Here is a 20,118-nt window from a genome sequence, read left to right as displayed (position 1 = left end):
TGGCAGTGAACTTTAATATCAAGAATAATAAGATATTTTCAGTGATTTGCTGAGTTGCCTGTGTTATTTCCCCTCAGTTGTTGTCGAAGAATTCCTCTGTTCATCCATCCTTGCAAAATGCTCTTTTACTGCTAAATAATAAATTTCATCTATGAAAAATATTGCATTCATTTTTTTCAGTTCAATTTGATATCCATTGTTGTTGGGCTGAATGCAAGATGTCTATGTCTTTCTGGTCGTTCAATCGTGACATGCGACAATAGCTTTACGCCACACGTTAATATTTCGACAAAAAATGCTCGTCGAGAGCCATTTTCTCCTCATTCTTTAGAACCATATTTTCGGAGTTGAGGTGAAGGATATTCGCATTTCAGAAGGGACGAGGTCGCCGTGCTGAGCACAGCGTTTTCGAATCGGGATTCCAGAGGGCATCTGTGCCATAGAAATCTCGGCTGGAAAAAATGAATTTATATGCACAGCTATCGGTAAGTACTTTTATTTTATTCCAAAAGATTAATTCTTTGTATGCACTCTGAGAATAAAAGGTGGGAATTGAAGTCATTATTTACGTATTTTGAACCCTCGAAAGAAAAGCCCCCCAGTAAGGTTCCTTATATGTGCTCAAGAACCTTATGATGAAGAATGAAGAGGTTCCAAAGTGGATTTTTAAGGTAATTTAGAACGTTTTAGGAACTTTTAAAGGTTCCAAGTATAGAAAAACGAATTTACATGCAGATAAAGCTTGGAAAAACATTTCAAATATATTTTATAAGTGGATTTGTAATTATGGCTTTTTTTAAGACTTCCCCATTTACAGTTGAGCTTGTATTTTTTTTAATAATAAAGCAGTTCTTGTATACAGCATATCACATTATGTTATAACTTCCTTATGCGCTTCAAAGGAATTTGATATTGTCCCTTTGGCTTTAGTCCCTCACCCTTTACAGGTCAGAATCGGGTGGAATAATTGAAAGGAATAAATTCCTATCTATTTTTATTTGATTTTACATTGATTTTCATATTCGTCATTCCAGATTTTTGGCCTCAAAACTGCGTCTTTCCTGAATTTTTGCGCTCTCCCGTTTTCCATCTGGTTAATCCTTGGAAAATTTTGGACTCAGTGTATCCGTATTTCCATCCTTCCCTCGATTGAGCATATATTTAAAGGATAAGTCCACCCCAACAAAAACTTGATTTGAATAAATAGAGAAAAATTCAACAAGCATAACACTGAAAATTTAATCAAAATCGGATGTAAAATAAGAAAGTTATGACATTTCAAAATTTTCGCTTCATTTCACAAAAACAGTTATATGAACGAGCCAGCTACATCCAAATAAGAGAGTCGATGATGTCATTCACTCACTATTTTTTTTTATTGTTTGAAATATGAAATATTTTGATTTTCTCGTCATTGTCATGTGAAATGAAGTTTCATTCCTCCCTGAACACGTGGAATTCCATTATTTTAACAATTTGTGCTTCAGGCAAGGAGGTCCTAATCGTCAAATTCGTAAAAATTGAAATATTGTATAATTCAAACAATAAAAAACAAAAGAAATAGTGAGTGAGTGACATCATCAACTCTCTCATTTGGATGTAACTGGCTCGTTCATATAACTATTTTGTTAGAAATAAGCGAAACTTTGAAATGTCATAACTTTCTTATTTTACATCCGATTTTGATGAAATCTTCAGCATTGTGTTGTCTGATTTTTCTCTATTAATTCAACATTTTTCTGGGGTGGACTTGACCTTTAAGTGTTATGTAAGGCAAGAATACTACAGTTGGGATAACTAGTAACCATAAGGACCTCGTGTTAGTATAGACTGCTCTTATTCTCCTTCAGTACACTTTTCGAAAAAAAAAATTAAAGTTCTTCAAGGGACTATATGCTTGTGCCGTTTTTGATACATTCATAGGTAACCTAAAAGTTTCTAAATTACCTTAAACGGACATTTTGGAATCTTTCTCAGGTTTAAAATCCATTACTTTATTGCTGGAAATTGAAATCTGAAACAGAAAAACTCCGAAAATTCAATTTTGCCCAATTGATCGTGGGCTTGGCATCATCCGTGCCGCACCAATTCAACGAAGCTCTATCCCTAAAATCGCTGACGCCAGGGTAGCAGCAAATCACATCTTTAAACGTTTAGGGTGTTACGCGGCCGGGTTTTAACTCCCGTCCTTCCGGTTAAGGGATGAACTAAGAACTGAGCCAACACACTGGTAGAAGGTTCTTTATCAAAACAATTTAAGGTTCTTGAGCACGCAAAGAACCCCTTTTGGGATCCCTTTACATGGGTGTTAAATATACGGGACGTATGCTCACTCAAGTGTAACATTCTGTCAAAACTTTTACTTTCATTGGATAGATGAGACCCAAACCCAAGATAACATGTGAAAAAATTACCAACATGTATATTTTTTTATTCCCAGGGCTTTTTCAAAGTGTAAACTTTTTTTGATACGCACTGTATAATGACCTTAATATTTTACAGGTTAACAGGCAAAATTAAAGATTATATATTTTGATATTTTAATAACGTATATCTATATATAATACAGTTGATTATATCCATATAGCAATTGCACGAGAGAAATTAACAATTACAGTACCTTATATTATGATAAAACTTTGCAAAACTTGCAAATGGTAACAAATAAGTTGCATCGATTATAATCATAGGCAAAATGTGTGCACTAATTTGACTTTACATTGAATAGAGTATAGTCGTTGTGTAATAACAGAAATGAATACGGAATTAAAATAGACCGCATCACTAGTATCCGTTGGAAAGCTCGATTTTTTTTGTAGATTTCAAGTCAAATGGGGAGGAAGACCTGTGGGTTTTGGCTATTAAGTTAGCCTTTTCCATACCCAGGCAGCCTCTCCAACTCTCATCCAGGTCCTATTTTCTCTATCATGTACAAGTTTGATTGATCTTGTCTTTGATCTGTTTGTATTCTTTGTCTTTTGAATGCCAAATAAAATAATGATAATAATAATAATAATCTGTCTACCTGGTAGGATGCGATAGTATGCGAATGCCAATTCGGATGACTTAGGACTTGAATAAATTGTTTGCTTGTTACTGGAATACTCCATTAGGAGTGGAGATTGTGCAGGCAATCTGAATTGTGTAGACGACTTGGAATCGGAGGACTGGGGTATTCATAAAGCGCTTACCGTTTTCGTTCTGATATGCGATTGCAAATGACAGCATCGAATATTAACATCAAATTCGCTTGATTCTTCAAAAAAATTGTCCTAAAATTGTTCGAAATAGAAATACTCAAAAAGTCATTTTGCCGATTGATCGTAGGCCCGGATGCCACTGTGCAGCGCCAAACAGGGTAGTAGCAACTCCCATTTTTTAACGTTTATTGGTCAGTACCCCCGACCTCCCGGTTGTGAGACGGACGCACCACCAACTGAGCCAACACGCCGATATAGGCGCCGTGTATCACATTTTTTGTACTAAAAATCAAAACAAGTAGTCATTTCTGGAACAAATTGTAAGTATCAAAGAAAAATAATAAATTGGTGGGTACAATGACAACCAGCAAAAACTATATAATTCCTTAAAAATATGTGGGTATCGAAATCGATAGCCTAACTTGTAATGCATAGGCAATGCCTTGAGCACTTAACAAGGTGGATATTCAATCCAGTTCAATTCAATTTAATTCAATTTATCTACATTCTCAACAAAAACCATGAAAAACGGACATAACATACATAAGTAAAACATTATTATAATATACAAAAAAATTATGGGAATGAGGGATTTACGAGGGACTTTATAGACATTGACCCAATATGTAAGACAAACCTGATAAATAATCCAAAAAACAGATAGCATAAATGAAAACAGATTTGTGCGTGATGTAATTGCCCTTGTTATTATTATGTAGATATTTATATTCTTCATAATTATGTTTTTAATGAATTAATGTTTAGGAAAAATGTAATGAAATGGAAGAAAATGAATTTATTATTATTGTTGTTATTATTATATCATTATCATCAATATTTCCACCGTAAAATTTGCCCGAATAGTTATAAATTCCTATTACAACACAAGTTCTTTATACATTGAATTAAATTTTATTTGGTGGGAAATTAGTTATTCAACTTCATTGGTTTGCGGTTTCCATGAAATTATGGTGGGAAATTAGTTATTCAACTTAATTGGTTTGCGGTTTCCATGAAATTTATTTTGATTCCTAAAAATATACTCTTTTTCAAATATTATGCAGAACATACAAATCTATAACATTATTCGCAGATGCAGCTAATTGTTTGATTATTCTTAAAACTTAATCGATCTGAAGTATGCTCACTTTCATTCGTAATGGAAATATCTGCGCTGAACATATTAAAGAAAATATAATGAATATTTGAAGAGCTCACTTGCAAAAGGGGTTATGTACATTTTCATCAAATTTGATGTTTATGTCTTGATATATAGATTTTTAGTAGCTCTATAAGATGAAACCAAAGAAAAGTTTAAATTCCTATTAAGAAGTGAATTAAAATGGCAAAGAAAAATCACCCTTTTTTGAAAAGTATTTAGGTACATTTCAGTTTAGTTGCGAAAAAGGGGGTTAGGTCCACACATATTTTTTGGAAAAGAATATCTAAAAAAAATATGAAGACAGGTAGATTTCTCTTATACCCAATTTCATGTTCTCATGGTAGGATACCAAAAAATTCAGTTTCGCATAATATTGCAATATGATAGAATTGTTAAAAAAAAATGATTTTCTTGGAGTGGACCTAACCCCTTTTTAAACCAATCTCTTATAACGAACTCATTTGTCAAAAGGGGTTAGGTCCATTTTTCATAAATTTTATTGTGTTCTGTCTCTAAACCTCTAAATTTTTAGTCAACTTGATGATTCCAAAGACAATTTGAATTTCAAATGAAAACGTGAATGAAACTGACAAAGAAAAATCGTATTTTTAATAAAAGGAGATTGGATTCATTTAATTTTACTTGCAAAAGGGGTTAGGTCCACAATGATATATTTTTTTGATATATAGAAAAAAATGAAGACAGGTAGATTTATTTTATTCCCAATTTTATGTTCACATGATAGGGTAGTGCATCATGACAATTTAGTTTCTCATGAATATTGCAATAAGTGAGAATAAAAAACATGTTTTTCGGAATGGTCCAAAGTGGACCTAACCCCTTTTGCAAATTAAACTCTTCCTTTGTAAGATGTAATAATTTGTTTTTCGTATTTATATATGAAGAGCTTGATTCCAAAAGGAGCTAAATCCACTTTTGACCAAACTTGATTTGTGGATATAAATATATGAATTTTTAGACGTGGGAATCAAATGCATTCGGAAAAAAAATGGAAAAGTTGGCAAAAATTAAATGAAATTTGATTTTTGTTCCTAAAAAGAGCTAAATCCGAAACAGTTCTGTTCCAAGAGGAGCTAAATCCACTATGCGGTTATTTGAAATTGTTTATTTTTTCTATCTTAAATAGAGCTATGCATCCAATTTTTAGGTACATGTTCAAGTTCACACCAATTTTCTAAGTTTGCTGAAAATAAAAGAATTTTACTATTTTTATAAATATTTTTGGATTTAGCTCATTTTAGATATCGAAAAGTTACCGTCCTTAGAAAAGATGGCAAAATATCTTTGGAGTGGCTATCGACACCTTGTTTGAAGCTAACAAATGAGCCTTGGAGAAACGGTGGCTAGCGTTGAAGTTGTTTGTTTTATTGGTAAACAACAAATCCCTCTATTGAATGAATATACGATAGCATCATAAGTAATTGTTACAGAGCAGAAATATAATGATACAATGCAATTGTCATATCCTCATTTATCACCCGATATTTCGACAATTGTGAAGTTAAGTTGTCTCAATTTATTTATTGGTAAATATCTTCTAATCCGTAAAAAGCAATCAGAAAAGTAGTAAAAAGGTGCTGTGTAAATGTGTAATTTATCACCTGATATTTCGACAATTGTGAAGTAAGTTTCTCAATTAATTTAACGGTAAATAACTACTAATCCCAAATCATTGAGAAAAGTAGTAAAAAGGTGCTGTGTAAATGTGCCTTTGTTGTTGTATAGAGTAGGGGATGTTGTAAAAATGAGGAAAATTGTACAAAATTTTAATATACAGTTGAGGCCAGAAGTTTACATACACCCAGGAAATTCAAAGAAAAGCTGACATTTGTCAAACGTCATAGAATTTACTGTATCTTATAAAATATTTGTGCTATCATGACAAATTTGATATCAAATTAATGAGTATGTCTTGCCCCTTCATCACACTGCTTTGTCACCAGGAGCTGAAAAATATTTAGGTGAAATTTTTTCCCCAAAAATCTTCATATTTTAGATGAATTAAAAATAAAAACTTGACAAAAACATTTCATATTTGTGCTAGTTGCTTCTCAAAACAAACATTTCAGATTACACATTTTTGTTCAGTGGTGACATGTCATGATAGGAAATGTAATACAAATCATAGATTTGATATTTATATAATTTTATGAAACGATGTTTGAAAATATTAAAAACTAACAAAAGAATACAATGGCATTAATATTACCTTTTTTCTTCTAAGAATATTCCACCTGAAATATACTTTGATCTCAACGGTATTCCAATCATGTGGAAGAGCTTAATATGCTCTTTCATTTGATACCAAATTCTTAATGGTAGTACCTATATTTCTGAAGATATAGTAAATTTAACGATGTTTGGCAAGTGAACGAATTTCACTGAATTCCATGGGTGTATGTAAACTTTCGGCCTCAACTGTATCTTAATCGACTAATGTTCGCTCCAAATTGATGATAATGTGAGTTAAAATAATTGCTACGTACCATATTCAAATCAGTCGAAACTTGGCTATGCCAACACGAACGTACATACAGCGCCCAGACACCGGCCCAGACATTTGTCACCTGCTAACTGGTATGCCTATTAAAGCGTGAGCTGTTGCCCGACGAGTCATCAAAAACAACTAACACCTGTATTCGTGCATTCCTCTAACAGTATACTTCATTTTAAAACCAAAAACATGACAATTAAGAATTTTGAGGAACTGAACAAATATAAGTGGCAAATCGAGAAAATCTGCAATTTCATTAATACTCTTTCTAAAGCAATAATTTCCATAAATTCATATTTAAGAAGAAATAACTCGTTATACGGTTCGATTCGAATGGCAATTCACTAAAAGTATTCAATTTTGTTCCAAAAGAAGCAAAATCCATGAAAAATAAAATTTCACAACTTCTTTAAGAATTGATAATGAATGCTAGAATTTTGAAATTATGATTTAATTACTCTAAGATCATTTAGAACAAATTGTGTTAAAGAATGGAATATGTGTCCTGCTGATATAAGAACAAGCAGTACCCTGTCTCGGTTTAGGAAATTATGTCATAAATATCTACTTGATGAATTTAAGACTAGTTGTTAGTTGCACCTGGGGGTGACATGTTTGGGGTGTGAATGTCTGTGTGAGTGTGCAAATGCTTGCGTGTGGGTTATGTTCCTGTTGTGATCTTTAAATTCCTTGTAATTTTTATCATTTTTTTCTCATAGTTGTTCTTTGTTTAAGTAAAATATCATATGCAGGGGCCCCTGATTACAAGCTGTGCTTCTTTGGGGTCCCAAACCTGTCATTTTCATCAGTTCTTTGTAATGTAACCATTTAATTTTGTTTGTACTTTTATACTTTTTTGTACTTTGTATTCAGATGATAGTACTATCAAATATCAAAATAAAACAGCACTGACTAAGGGAAATCGGTGAATTAAAAAAAATCTTGATTTGCAGAAAAATACCAAAAGTGGATTTAGCTTCTTTTGGAACAAAACTCTTAAACATTCTTTGAACTTTCCTTTAAATTATGCATTGGTGCTACATTTTCAATTCCATTTTGGAAAATAATTTTGAATACCCCGTACCTCTAATGTCAAAATGATAATGGTGATCAAAGTACATATTCTATTCATTTAATTACATTATCGCGCTCGAGTGATACATGTCAATAAAACTTTTGAATCGTGGCAAGAATGTAGTCGCTTTTGTTCAGTCTGAGCTCACGAAAAAATGATTATTAATTCGGCAAAATAACTTTAGCTACCTTCCTTGTAATGAACATTTCTAATGGCTTGATATAAGCGTGACGACATTCCGTTACCCCCTAAAACATAATAATCAGTCGTGCGATTTGATTTTCTAAAGGGGGGCGGGGGCACCAGATGTCACCGCTCAAGCTTGTCAAAGCCAATTTCAATAAATGCTGAATTCTGATTAACCATCAGCGATAACTATTGACCTATGCAATATTCAATTCAATTCTTTATTCATTCAAATTCAAGTAAGTTTTAAAAAAACATATGTGCAATGCAAACAAATTAAAAATGCATACAATAATACAAAGTAGATCATTTCAAAAATAAACAAAACATTGCTTTGATTAAATATCCTAATTGAATGAAAGAGAACTTGAGAAGAAAAGCACAGAGGCCTTGTGAGAATAAACTCAAACGAAATTACAATGTATATTACACAGGCATATCTAGATCATTATAATAATGGAGGATGACATCAAAAACATGTAAAATAGAGAGAGCAAAACAATTAATACTTGGACAAGAGGGATTTTTAAAGACATCTTTTAAATAAATTTAGATTTGTGTATGATCGTATGTTACGAGGAATGGAATTTCAAACAGTGGGGAAACTAAAGCGGGGTGATTTTTTTGTGAAGGTTGAGGAAACTTTAAATAAATGAAAATCATTGTTTATTCGAGTGTTATTATTTTGAACATGAAAGTGATTGGTTGACACTGTGTGAGCGACTGAATAAGTTGAAAATATTCGCGGAACAAATAACCTGCACAAATATTATTTTCATTAAGTCTTTCAATTTGATCCCTTTATTTGAGGCTTATAGAAATTATGTGAAGCTTTCAAATTAATGGGGCTAGCATTGCCATCTTTGATTATATCTGCATTTGTTAGATGTAGAAAATCAATGTTACAACATGTTATCTTAGATAGATAAATATATATAAAGAAAGAAAGATAGATCTAGATAGATAGATAGATAGATAGATAGATGAATAGATAGATAGATAGATAGATAGATAGAATAGTTTATTAAAAGATCATCACAGCCAAGGCCGAATTAGTTTCATTAATTATTATCATTATTGATATCATTATTATTATTATTGATATCATCATTTTTATTATCATTGATATCATTATTTTTACTATTATTATTATCATTATTACATGTAGCTACCCTCCTCTTATTATAGATATCCAATCACTATCCGAGTATTATTTATTGTTTGGGAGTTCTGAGTGTGTTTTTTCCTTAATTAGCAAAACAAAATAACAGGATATAGGTCATGTCGCTTGATAATACTCTTACTTGGATCATTAGCTTTACTAGCGTGGTTTTGCTCTATTTCTCTGGGATGTGGGCTTTTTTCAGGACCCATTTATCTTTAACCTTGACTGTAAGAGGATTAAATATACATAAATATATAGGGCTTCTATCTTACACATATCTAACTGTGTACAGATCTAACTATGTATAGTTCAACTCATTCATATTGAAGCTTGTTAATGAATACTGAATATGTTTACCCCTATAGTGGAATGAGTAAATGCAGTGATCCAACATAAATTTGACAAATAAGTCAAAGATCATTCTTTAAATGAAATGACTGTTGTCACGTAGGATTAGTTTTCAAGGAAAAGTATTCGAGAATCACAACTGACTCTGTATACAAGTTATCCCTGTATAGCTCATTCTATTACTTTTTCGATGTTTTTTCAATTTGTAAATAAATATCTGTATTTTATAATCAATAGATATGTATACATCTATATATGTTTTTCATTTTAGGATTTCCCTTCGGTTACATTATTTCTGATTTAACACTATTGATTGAGAATTCACTGCCATTTATTCGTTTGATCTTGTTTAATTATGTTTTCAACCCAACAACAAAAAAAAGGAATAAGAACACGGTATATACCATGGCAAGTACTAATAAATATTTATAAGAAGTGTACGGTAAATATATAATAGCAGCGATAGACAGCCACCGTGAAGGTAAGGCTTCACTGAGTGGCAAAGGAATGAAAGAGATGACTGGACGTCGCTAACTTCATACCAAAATTATGGCAAATTATCATAATGTGATATGATGTAAATGTAACTGATTTTAATCATACAGGATTGTTCCTACATTAAAAAGTATATGATTAAACATGTGCACCAGACATGACATTTTAGTTGCAATTTAACATACATGTACCTTACAAAAAAATCCGATCATATAATAATTATTTATTAGTAATCTCTAAAACGTATGTTCTGTGTGGTTTTATCCCACTTTACTAAAATATGTAACTTTGATAGATCATTGAAAAGGCTTTAATAGGCACAAACTTTATATCTATATTTCGGAAGAGCACAGGTCGGCATCTTAGATCAATACACGTGACATGAATCAATAAAGAGCGTATTTGGTTTAATCAACAAGTTGAAAATATCTGAGCTGTGGATCAATATTTTTACAGCAAATATTTGTATCACCGGGGGCAGTCCATTCTTCATTATATTTTGTTTTACTATTTGAAAAGTATATTTTGAGGTATCTAGTAACTTTTAGAAATACACACTAATGGCGTCCATGGAATTTTCAAATAAGCACGTGCACGCCATGTCTTTTGAGACAAGCCGTCCAAAGGGTGACTTTGTCTCATTCTAAGAACATAGAGGGGCATATATTAACTAACAGACATGGGCGGAATCGGGGAATACAGACAGGGGGGCAAGACGGTCTAAAGATCAAGTTGACGTCATTCTTTGTTACACTTTTTAAGGAATAAACACGTTGTTTTGGTCCGTCACTCTAACAAGATAACTATTAAAACTTTTGTTTAAACAATTGTTTGAACTTTTACACTCTAAACAAAGGTTTGCCAAATATTCGGTAAAATGGGAACATGCATGTTGGTTTGGTATAAAGATACTCAATATTTTGTAAATTGTATACAATGTTGCGTTGAAATAGCCGATTATGGGTTGAAAAAAAAATACCCAGCAAACATGCATTCCCTTGCGACCCCATGTTGGGAAACATGTTACTTAGTGTTTTTAACGATTGTTCAAAACTTTTCTGAAGTTGTTAAATCCTTTTTGAACTTGTTTACACTTTAAAATTGTTTAAAACTTTAGACAGTAGCTGTTGGAGTGACGGGCATAAACAAGGTGCTTAAATTATTAAATATTTTTTTATAATAATAATAATTATACTTGCTTATATAGCGCTTAATACTTACTTTGTCAGAAGTCTCTAAGCGCTCTACAGTATATGCAGCATAATTACCCTGGCTTTAGCAGTGCAGCTGTTACGCGCGCTGCGTTTCAAGGAATAAATTCCTGCCAGGTACCCATTTACATCACCTGGGTTGAGTGCAGCACATTGTGGATCAATGTCTAGCTGTGGGAATTTTTTACAGCGTAGATTGAATGATAGGGAAAGTACAGATTAACGAGACAAAGATCGCTCTTTAAGACGCTCTCCCTTTTTCTCTATTTATTTTCTTCCTTTCATTTTTCCCCTTCCCACCCCCTTTAATTATACTTCAAAATCATAGGGGATGGTCGCCCCAGTTCCAATGGATCCGCTCCTACAAACAGAGCATTCTTCGTCTCGTACATGGTTTTTGTTACTACGTTAGGCCCCACATCTCCGTTTTTCTCTTCTTTTCTCATTATTTACTCGAAAATCATAGGGGTTTTCGCCAACGCTTCTTGCAGATCCGCCCCTGAAAAGAAAACATCATCAAATGCTCACCCATGTTAGCCATATTCGACTTAAACTGTGAAATCTGATGATGTCAACACCACGGATCCAGTGGTATGGATGGGCAAAGGCGGCATGCGCAATCCTCATTTGGTGACCATATTGTTGTTTGTCAAAAAATATCGAGAAAAGGCCCCATTGCGTATTTTCTTGTCAGATAAAAAAAAAGGAATAAACGCGGGGCCCTTTGAAATAAATTATGGATCAGACCCTGTGATCTTCTTTGAGAAAAAACACCGATTTGGATCGCTTTTTCGTTGATATGTTAGAAAGAAAAAATGTGCCTGTCTAGACCAGACATGTGCCAAAGTCTTATTGGCAAAACTTCAGGCGTTGACATCGTGAAATCGCGATAGGACTAATGCGCTGTTCGTAGTATTCAGATTTCGAAACTGTGTTGCCTTTGAATATTTTCACACGCGGATATTGACTTTGCCTAAATACCGAAAGAATAAAATACTAAGTTTTCATAACGGTTTGAAACAATGTCCTCGACCTTTGGTGGGAAAACTACCCTCTTACATGTTTCTTTTTCTTTTTGTAAGGTCTCCTTTTTCTTTTCCAATGGTCATTCTAACCATTGGGTCTGTAGTCATATTAATGCACACAAGGGTATCAATCTCATATCCACAAGTTTAAAGGGGAATCCAACCCAACTAAAAACTTGTTTAAAGAGGAAAAATGAAAAATCAGACAAGATATGTGAAGGTTTGAATATCGGACAAACAATAAGAAAGTTATGAATTTGGGGAATTTGTAAATAATGGTAATCACTATACTCATGGAGACTTCAAATTGACCGCATTTGTGATGTCACAGTGGTGTTAAGAAATGATTACTTTTCAATGCACTCCAATGCATAAAATGGCGAGAAAAAATTCAACAGATTTATTTCTAATAGTATATTTCTTTTATGAGGAGATATGCCTGGATTGTATCTATATTACTGCCCCTGGGGAATGGCTACTTAGGAGAAACAACAAATCCCTGATAATTAAGTACATGGCCTATGGGGAGGTTGTCCTTGCCTCTTGTCACAATTTACTTATCCGTTGTCAATTTGAAATTGACATAGTCTTAGGAATCTTGATTTTAAAGCAGCCATAACTTTTTTTACTGCTTGTCCGATCTTTCAATCTTTCACAATTCTGTTTTATTTATTTTCTCCTTTCTAACACAACATTGCATGACAATGGCTGGATTCCTCTTTAAAAGTATTAGCACAACAAAAATCAGAAAAAGTTTTCGCTGAATCAATGTTTCAAATCAACTATGGAAGCGTTTCATAATATTACGGTTAATTTTGTAGATATTTTAAATCAATAATTTATAAGGCCTACTCTATCTAATATCAATTTCGTCAGTAACTGTTACACGATTTCATTTCACTCTAAATACAAAAGAACTATTCTGGTCCCTAGTCACACTCTTCGCAGAGCGACAAGCGGGACCATTCATTTTGGAAAGGGTTTTACATCTTTTGAGAGTGCATTATAGATCCTTCTGGAGTGAACGGTATATATCTTTCGACATTTTCACTCGCAAAAGGGATAATTCCACTCTCAGAAGATGTAAATTTCACTTCAAAATATCATTTTGGAGTGGGATTTACATCTTTTGAGAGTGCATTACAGCTCCTTCTGGAGTAAACGTTGTATGTTTTGTCGATATTTTCACTCCAAAAAGAGGTAATTCCACTCTCAGAAAATGTAAATCTCACTTTAAAACTATATTTTGGAGTGAAATTTACATCTTTTGAGAATGAATTACAGCTATGGAGTGAACGGTGTGTATTTTTCGACATTTTCACTCCTAAAAGAGGTACTTCCACTCTCAGAAGATGTAAATCTCACTTCAAAACGATTTTTTTTTAAAATGGGATTTACATCTTTTGAGAGTGCATTACAGCTCCTTCTGGAGTGAACGGTGTATATTTTTCGACATTTTCACTCCCAAAAGAGGTAATTCCACTCTCAAAAGATGTAGATCTCACTTCAAAACGACATTTTGGAGAGGGATTTACATCTTTAGACAGTTTATTATAGCTCCTTCTGGAGTGAGCGGTGTATATTTTTCGACATTTTCACTCCCAAAATAGGTAATTCCACTCTCAGAAGATGTAAATCTCACTTCAAAACGACATTTTGGAGTGGGGTTTCCATCTTTGGAGAGTGCATTATAGCTCTTTCTGGAGTGACCGGTGTATATTTTTGACACTTTTACTCCAAAAAAAGAGGTAATTCCACTCTCAGAAGATGTAAATATCACTTCAAAACGACATTTTGGAGTGGAATTTACATCTTTTGAGAGAGCATATGTCCTTCTGGAGAGAACGGCGTATATTTTTCGACATTTTCACTCCAAAAAGAGGTAATTCCACTCTCAAAAGATGTAAATCTCACTTCAAAACGTTATTTTGGAGTGGAATTCACATACATGTAGTTTGAGCATTATTGCTCTTTCTAGAGTGAACGGGGAATATTCCTCGACATTTTCAGTCCAAAAGGAGGTAATTCCACCTTCAATAGATGCGAATGTCAGTCAAAAACGACTGGTCCCTCGTCTCGCTCTGAGAGGACCATGATTCGGGATGAGATTAGCTCTTTTTGCATTTAGAGAGTTAAGCCTAGTGATATTATCAGCACATGGCCAGACGTAACGAACGGTGAGGGGGGTAGCGGGAGATAGATGGCGCCTACGTGCCTTCTCCATGATATATTTTCTGATTTTATGTTGTATTTGAAAGTTATCAAATGACTATTCTAAATGTTCCATATTGTTCAGGTTTTTTTTATATAAATCAACATTTAAAGACATGATAACAGTATCAGTAATGCTAATCAATAAAATTATATAAAAGACAATAATAGTAATAATTTGATGATATTTAATTTAAATCGAACCAACTATATAAAGTTCTTTTTTTAATAGCTTGGAAAATAATTCTTAGATATTTCGATAGTTCGGTGCCATTCGGATGTTTTTACATGCAAAAACATGATCAAAATTTCTCCTGTAGAAACCCAAAACAAACTGTACAGATTGTGGGTGCTGATGATGATTAGCATTGTTATTGTTATCTTTATCATTGTTATTATTATCATCATTATTATTATCATTAATTTAATGTTATCAATTCAGTATTTCAAACAATAGGCCCGTATTCTGGAGTCGGGTATAACTTAAACTCATGTTTAAAGTTGTGGTTTAAAACTGTAAGTATGGAGAGTCAATTGTTACATAAATCACTACCAGTACAGATATATTTCACCTCATTTGGCTCTCAAATCATTCATAATTGTCTAGGAAGTGTAAATAGATTATTGTCTGCACCATCGATGAGTCAGGAAAGAGCACAGTAAACCAAAAAAAAACATTATACAACTTAATGACAATTTTGACACTTTTGGCTACCCATGATTTTAGCACAGAGCTACACCATCATGACCATGGTCTAAGTTAAACCTGACTTCAGTATACGGGCCATAGAGTAGGGGAAGGCGGGGTAAGTTGAGCATGGGGCAAGTTGAGCCACCGGCCCCAGGCCAATAATGAATGAGTCAGACATTGTGGTGGTGTCATGTATTAATGACCCATAGCATAACCCCTAACCCCACCACATTGTTTTCCACTTTGAAACAAAAAGTAGTTTTTTAGAGGGAAAAGTATGAATTTCAGCCAAAAAAGTAAAAAAAGAGTGTGAAATAGATAAGTACTTCATTCACACACATGTCTTTAAATATAGTAAAGACATGATAACAACATTGTTAGTCCAGGTATGGATCTTCATTCTTGTCATAGTCTTTTATATGATAGATGAATAATAAATGTGTGGATACAAAATTATCGCACTAAGTTCGGACTGGGGTAAGTTGAGCCAAACAGCATGGGGCAAGTTGAGCCATGGTAATTCTTATGTTAATGTATCTTAAAAAACAAACAAACCATAAAAATTGATTGAAATGCAGGTTGAAAGGAGCAAATTTACATGACTGCTCTTTTCCTTTTAAATGATGTTATTATTTATAGAGAATTAGCAAGTGAAAAGACTTTAAACAAAAAATTGACACACTGGTTCTCCCCCATACATTTTGTACGTAGTTTTTGTGGCTCAACTTACCCCCAGACGGTGGCACAACTTACCCCATATATGGGGCAAGTTGAGCCATTTGACACCGGTTTTTTCAAAGGTCACGATGACTTTCAGTGTGGGGGTAGAAAGTTATATGTAGGTGAAAAACATTTCCCAAGAATCAAATTTAAAGGCAAGGTACTTATTTCTACAATAGTACTAGTCATATCAATTCTAACATGCAAAATGCAAAAAGTGTCACAACTTACCCCGCCTTCCCCTACATTAGAAAGATGAGTACAACAATAATAACAAAGATCTTCCCCCGCTGCATTTCCCAAAGTTGCCTGGAAGAGAAATATGTATATATAACATTGCAATAAAACACAAGTCTCTTGTTCTGATAAGAATATGATTAATTCGATAGAAAACAAAATACATTGTAGACCATTTATGTGCCTCAAAGTCAATAAACTGCAAAGGGCATCATCAAATATTATCATTTCAGGTGTCACTAACATGTTAGTCAATAAAATCACTTGCAAATGAAAATAGAACATGGCAGGAATTTGAACTGAATAGCAGGGTATATTTTGCAGAATGAAATCGAACTGCAAGTTTGAAATACACGATAGTAAAAATAGGGAAATTTCGATTCTATCTAATTCAAATTATACCAAAGGATCGACGATAAAATAGACGACATCAATCTTTAAAGCTACTACAGTTATTTAGTTTAATATATGCTCTATTTTGTTCAACAGGTGATCTTGATCGAGTCGTAAATAATGGTGGTAATGGAGACCAGGGCTCTGATGCTTTTGCTTCTAAGCTTGATCCTGATAAAAGGTGGGTTGTCTTCATGGCTGACTTGATATCATCAATTGAAGAAATAGAATCAATCATTTTGAAAAGGCTCTGAAAGGGCTCTAAAGAACCCACACGCTTGCTCTGTGCCTCAGGGGCAAGTGCATTGGTTCAGTGGTTAGGTTGGTCAACTATTTCTTTGATTATTCATTATAAAGAGATGAAACGAATGAATATAAGCCATGATGAAAGAAAAATATTTTGATATGCATAGGATAAGAATCAGTGATTTCATATTGGGCTATTTCAAGCTCGGTGTTGACCTTTTGCGGGACCTTTTGGTATTGGTGTTAGGCAAATTATTGCATGAGCATTGCACCTAACTTGAAATGAAGCGAGCGAGCAATAAATAGAAATATGTATGACTAAAATTCTATTTTGTGATAAATTTTGACATATTTTTTTTAGACAATATCATTTTTCACCTTTCCTTCTTTTCTTTTCTTTTTAAGTTGGTCATGAGGTTTTTTGGGGGGGCAAGGCCCCCCCCCCCATCTGTACGCCAGTAGTATGTGGTATTCGTTTGGAATGACCACGCACGGCTGCACTGGAACAGTGTCTGGTGGTATTATAGCTGAGTGTGTTTTGATTGTTTCAACAATTGCACACGCTGTACAGAGTGCTGTACAGAGTGTGGGACGTGGATCAATTCTTGATGATAATGGTGTGCATTATTTGGGGTTTTTTTAATAAACAGTGCGTATCAAAAAAAGTTTAAACTTTGAAAAAGCTCCGGGAATTAAAAGAATATACAACATGTGGGTAATTTTTTCACGTATAATCTTGGGTTTGGGTCTCATCTATCCAATGAAAGTAAAAGTTTTGACAGAATGTTACACTTGAGTGAGCACTGTCCATTTTTGTAAAGCTCGCAGAAATCTGCGCAGAAATGCTCGTTTTTACGCAGTGTCAAGGGGAAAGGACGAAATCAAACTTACCCTGCGATACATTTTTCCTACATTTCCCTTGCACTTTTAGTCAATTAAGATAAAACAGATACATTCAGGCATTTTTAATCAAATTTACCACCCTAATTGAAATTTCAGCAATTAGTAAGCACAACTTTAACCCTTTTTGTGCCAGCTGGATCTGAGGACATAACTGAATCTGAACAAAAGTTTACATCAGACATCTCCAGCACCTTTTCACTAAGTTTTTATAATTTAAAGTGGGTTGACATTTAATTTTTCATTTAATACTTGTTTCTCCACACTTTTCCCAAGCTTGGCAATGATTAACAAAATGAAAATCAAGCCTAATTCATTTTATGTAAATCACAGGTCAGTGTAAATCAAATATCGCCTCGATGGCCTTGGTGTGTGGGGGATTCGGGCGGGGCGCAATGCACTCTTCCAAGTGTATTGGGCAAGGAAACAAATTAAAAGAGGTCAAAGATATCTTCAAATAAATTTTACTTGCTAAATTCAACGTGTTCTTAATGATAAAGGTTTACTTTTATTCGCAAAGCTATATCAAAATTCTGCGCAAATCATTTTTCACTAACTTTTCGAAAGTAAGTGGTGCTCACTCAAGCGGAAATATTTTTCGATAGTTATATCGTTATTTGCTTAAATGGATCTGTACCAATGTTAAAATGTGGAAAACTCTTCAGGTTATTACAAATGTATACTTTTACAGGATTTTTTCACAGTGGTATCTTTTTTGATACGCACTGTATATAGTAACAAAATATTACTTGACCGCTCACAACACTTGACCTCTTCTTCAATCTAGAAAATACGCAATTCCCTTTCTCCCCCCCCCCCCCCCCCCCCGGTGGTGACCAACCCATTTATGCCGTCTCGACTGTACGATTTCATTAAATTCCTCCCCGTCAGGAAAAGACAAATCATTATAAATGTGTGGCCTTTTGGAAAGAGGTGATTTCTTTTTTGCTACACCTTTTGTAATTGGTGTTATTATAATATCGACAACCTCCCTATTCAAGGTTTGGTCATTAAAATAAGTATCAGCATGCTTTAGGCGTTTGGTCACAGACCATTATCTTTCCTGTAGATTTGTATGAACGCTGGCCATTCAAACTTTCAGAAGATAATGAAGAGATTTACAATGAAAGAAATATATTCAACCACAATAATGGTCACAAACTTGAATTTCGACGGTGAAGCGAGATGCAAAACATTTCTTCTTATTTTCAAATGTGCTGACTTGGCTATTATCCAGCAACTAAGTGCCAGAACATTGATTTCAAGGTTCTGCTTTGCAGAAATGGTTAGATTACCCTTGTAAATAAGAAAATGCATACATATATATACAGCGCGTCCCCAAAAAATGTCCCTCTGACATATTTTTTTTTAAATTCAATTCATTTATTTGGCATCCTTTAAAAAAACATACAAACATTGGCCTATATACAAGTATACCACATAGGAGTAAAAGAATTTAAATAACAGTATAAGCAATAAGAAAAATAAAAATGGTAGAAATATAAAAGAAATGGAAATAAAATGCAGCGGATGTAGGAAGTCTATACGAATAAAAACACAAATAGAATAGTGGCCAAAAACAAAACAAAAAAATACTCGAACATATTGACATCAACCCCCCCCCCCACACACACACACACATTAGATAGGCAGTTGAAATTATTTACTATACGCAGACATTTGGTTTTGTTTCAATCTACGTTTCAATGATGAGAATATAACAGATGATTTTAAAGTATCGGGTAAATTATTCCACAAGTTTGGCCCTTTATAACGAATTGTAGATTTAGAAAGCGTATAGCGAAAGAACGGTATATATAATTTGTTTGAATTTCTCGTTACATAATTATTTATACTGCTATTAGATATATAATAACTATTAAAACAAGATTGAAAAGTAGAATTTAAATTGAAATATTGGTACATAAATAAAATAATTTGCGATTCTTAAAGTTCATTTAGCTTAAAATGTTTAGCTTAAAAAATAAAATCTGTGTATAAGCTCTAAAAATGAATTTGTTATTACCCTTATTGCACGTTTTTTAATCACATATATCCTTTGGAATAAATATGAGGCACAGCCACCCCAGATAATCAGACAATAATTCAAATGTGGCAAGATCAAGGTATTATATATATTTACAAGGATGCGTAATGGTAAATTTTTTTGACTCTGTTCAATACTCCGATTACTCTAGAAATCTTTTTACAAATGTAATCTATATGATATTTCCATGTCATATTTTCGTCAAGAATTACTCCTAAAAAAATTACTTGATTAACCTGCTTTATTGCTTTATTGGGATTGTTATTCGTATTGCACTGTTATCAATATGTT

At 33.4% G+C, this 20,118-nt stretch overlaps 1 protein-coding gene across 1 annotated transcript in view; it reads left to right on the top strand.

Annotated features, from left to right (window-relative positions):
* The first annotated feature begins 335 nt into the window (after positions 1-335).
* LOC121422123 overlaps positions 336-20,118 on the top strand; it is a 30,821-nt gene continuing 11,038 nt past the window's right edge. Inside the window, exons 1-2 of the mRNA XM_041616961.1 lie at positions 336-485; positions 16,731-16,815. Of these exons, the coding sequence (XP_041472895.1) occupies positions 16,755-16,815 (61 nt within the window). The 5' untranslated portion in view covers positions 336-485; positions 16,731-16,754. The remainder of the gene's footprint in view (positions 486-16,730; positions 16,816-20,118) is intronic.

The sequence above is a fragment of the Lytechinus variegatus genome, chromosome 9 (genome assembly GCF_018143015.1).
Source record: "Lytechinus variegatus isolate NC3 chromosome 9, Lvar_3.0, whole genome shotgun sequence".
Taxonomy (NCBI): domain Eukaryota; kingdom Metazoa; phylum Echinodermata; class Echinoidea; order Temnopleuroida; family Toxopneustidae; genus Lytechinus; species Lytechinus variegatus.
The sequence above is the reverse complement of the archived record's forward strand: the minus strand, read 5'-3'. Positions and strand labels throughout refer to the sequence as shown.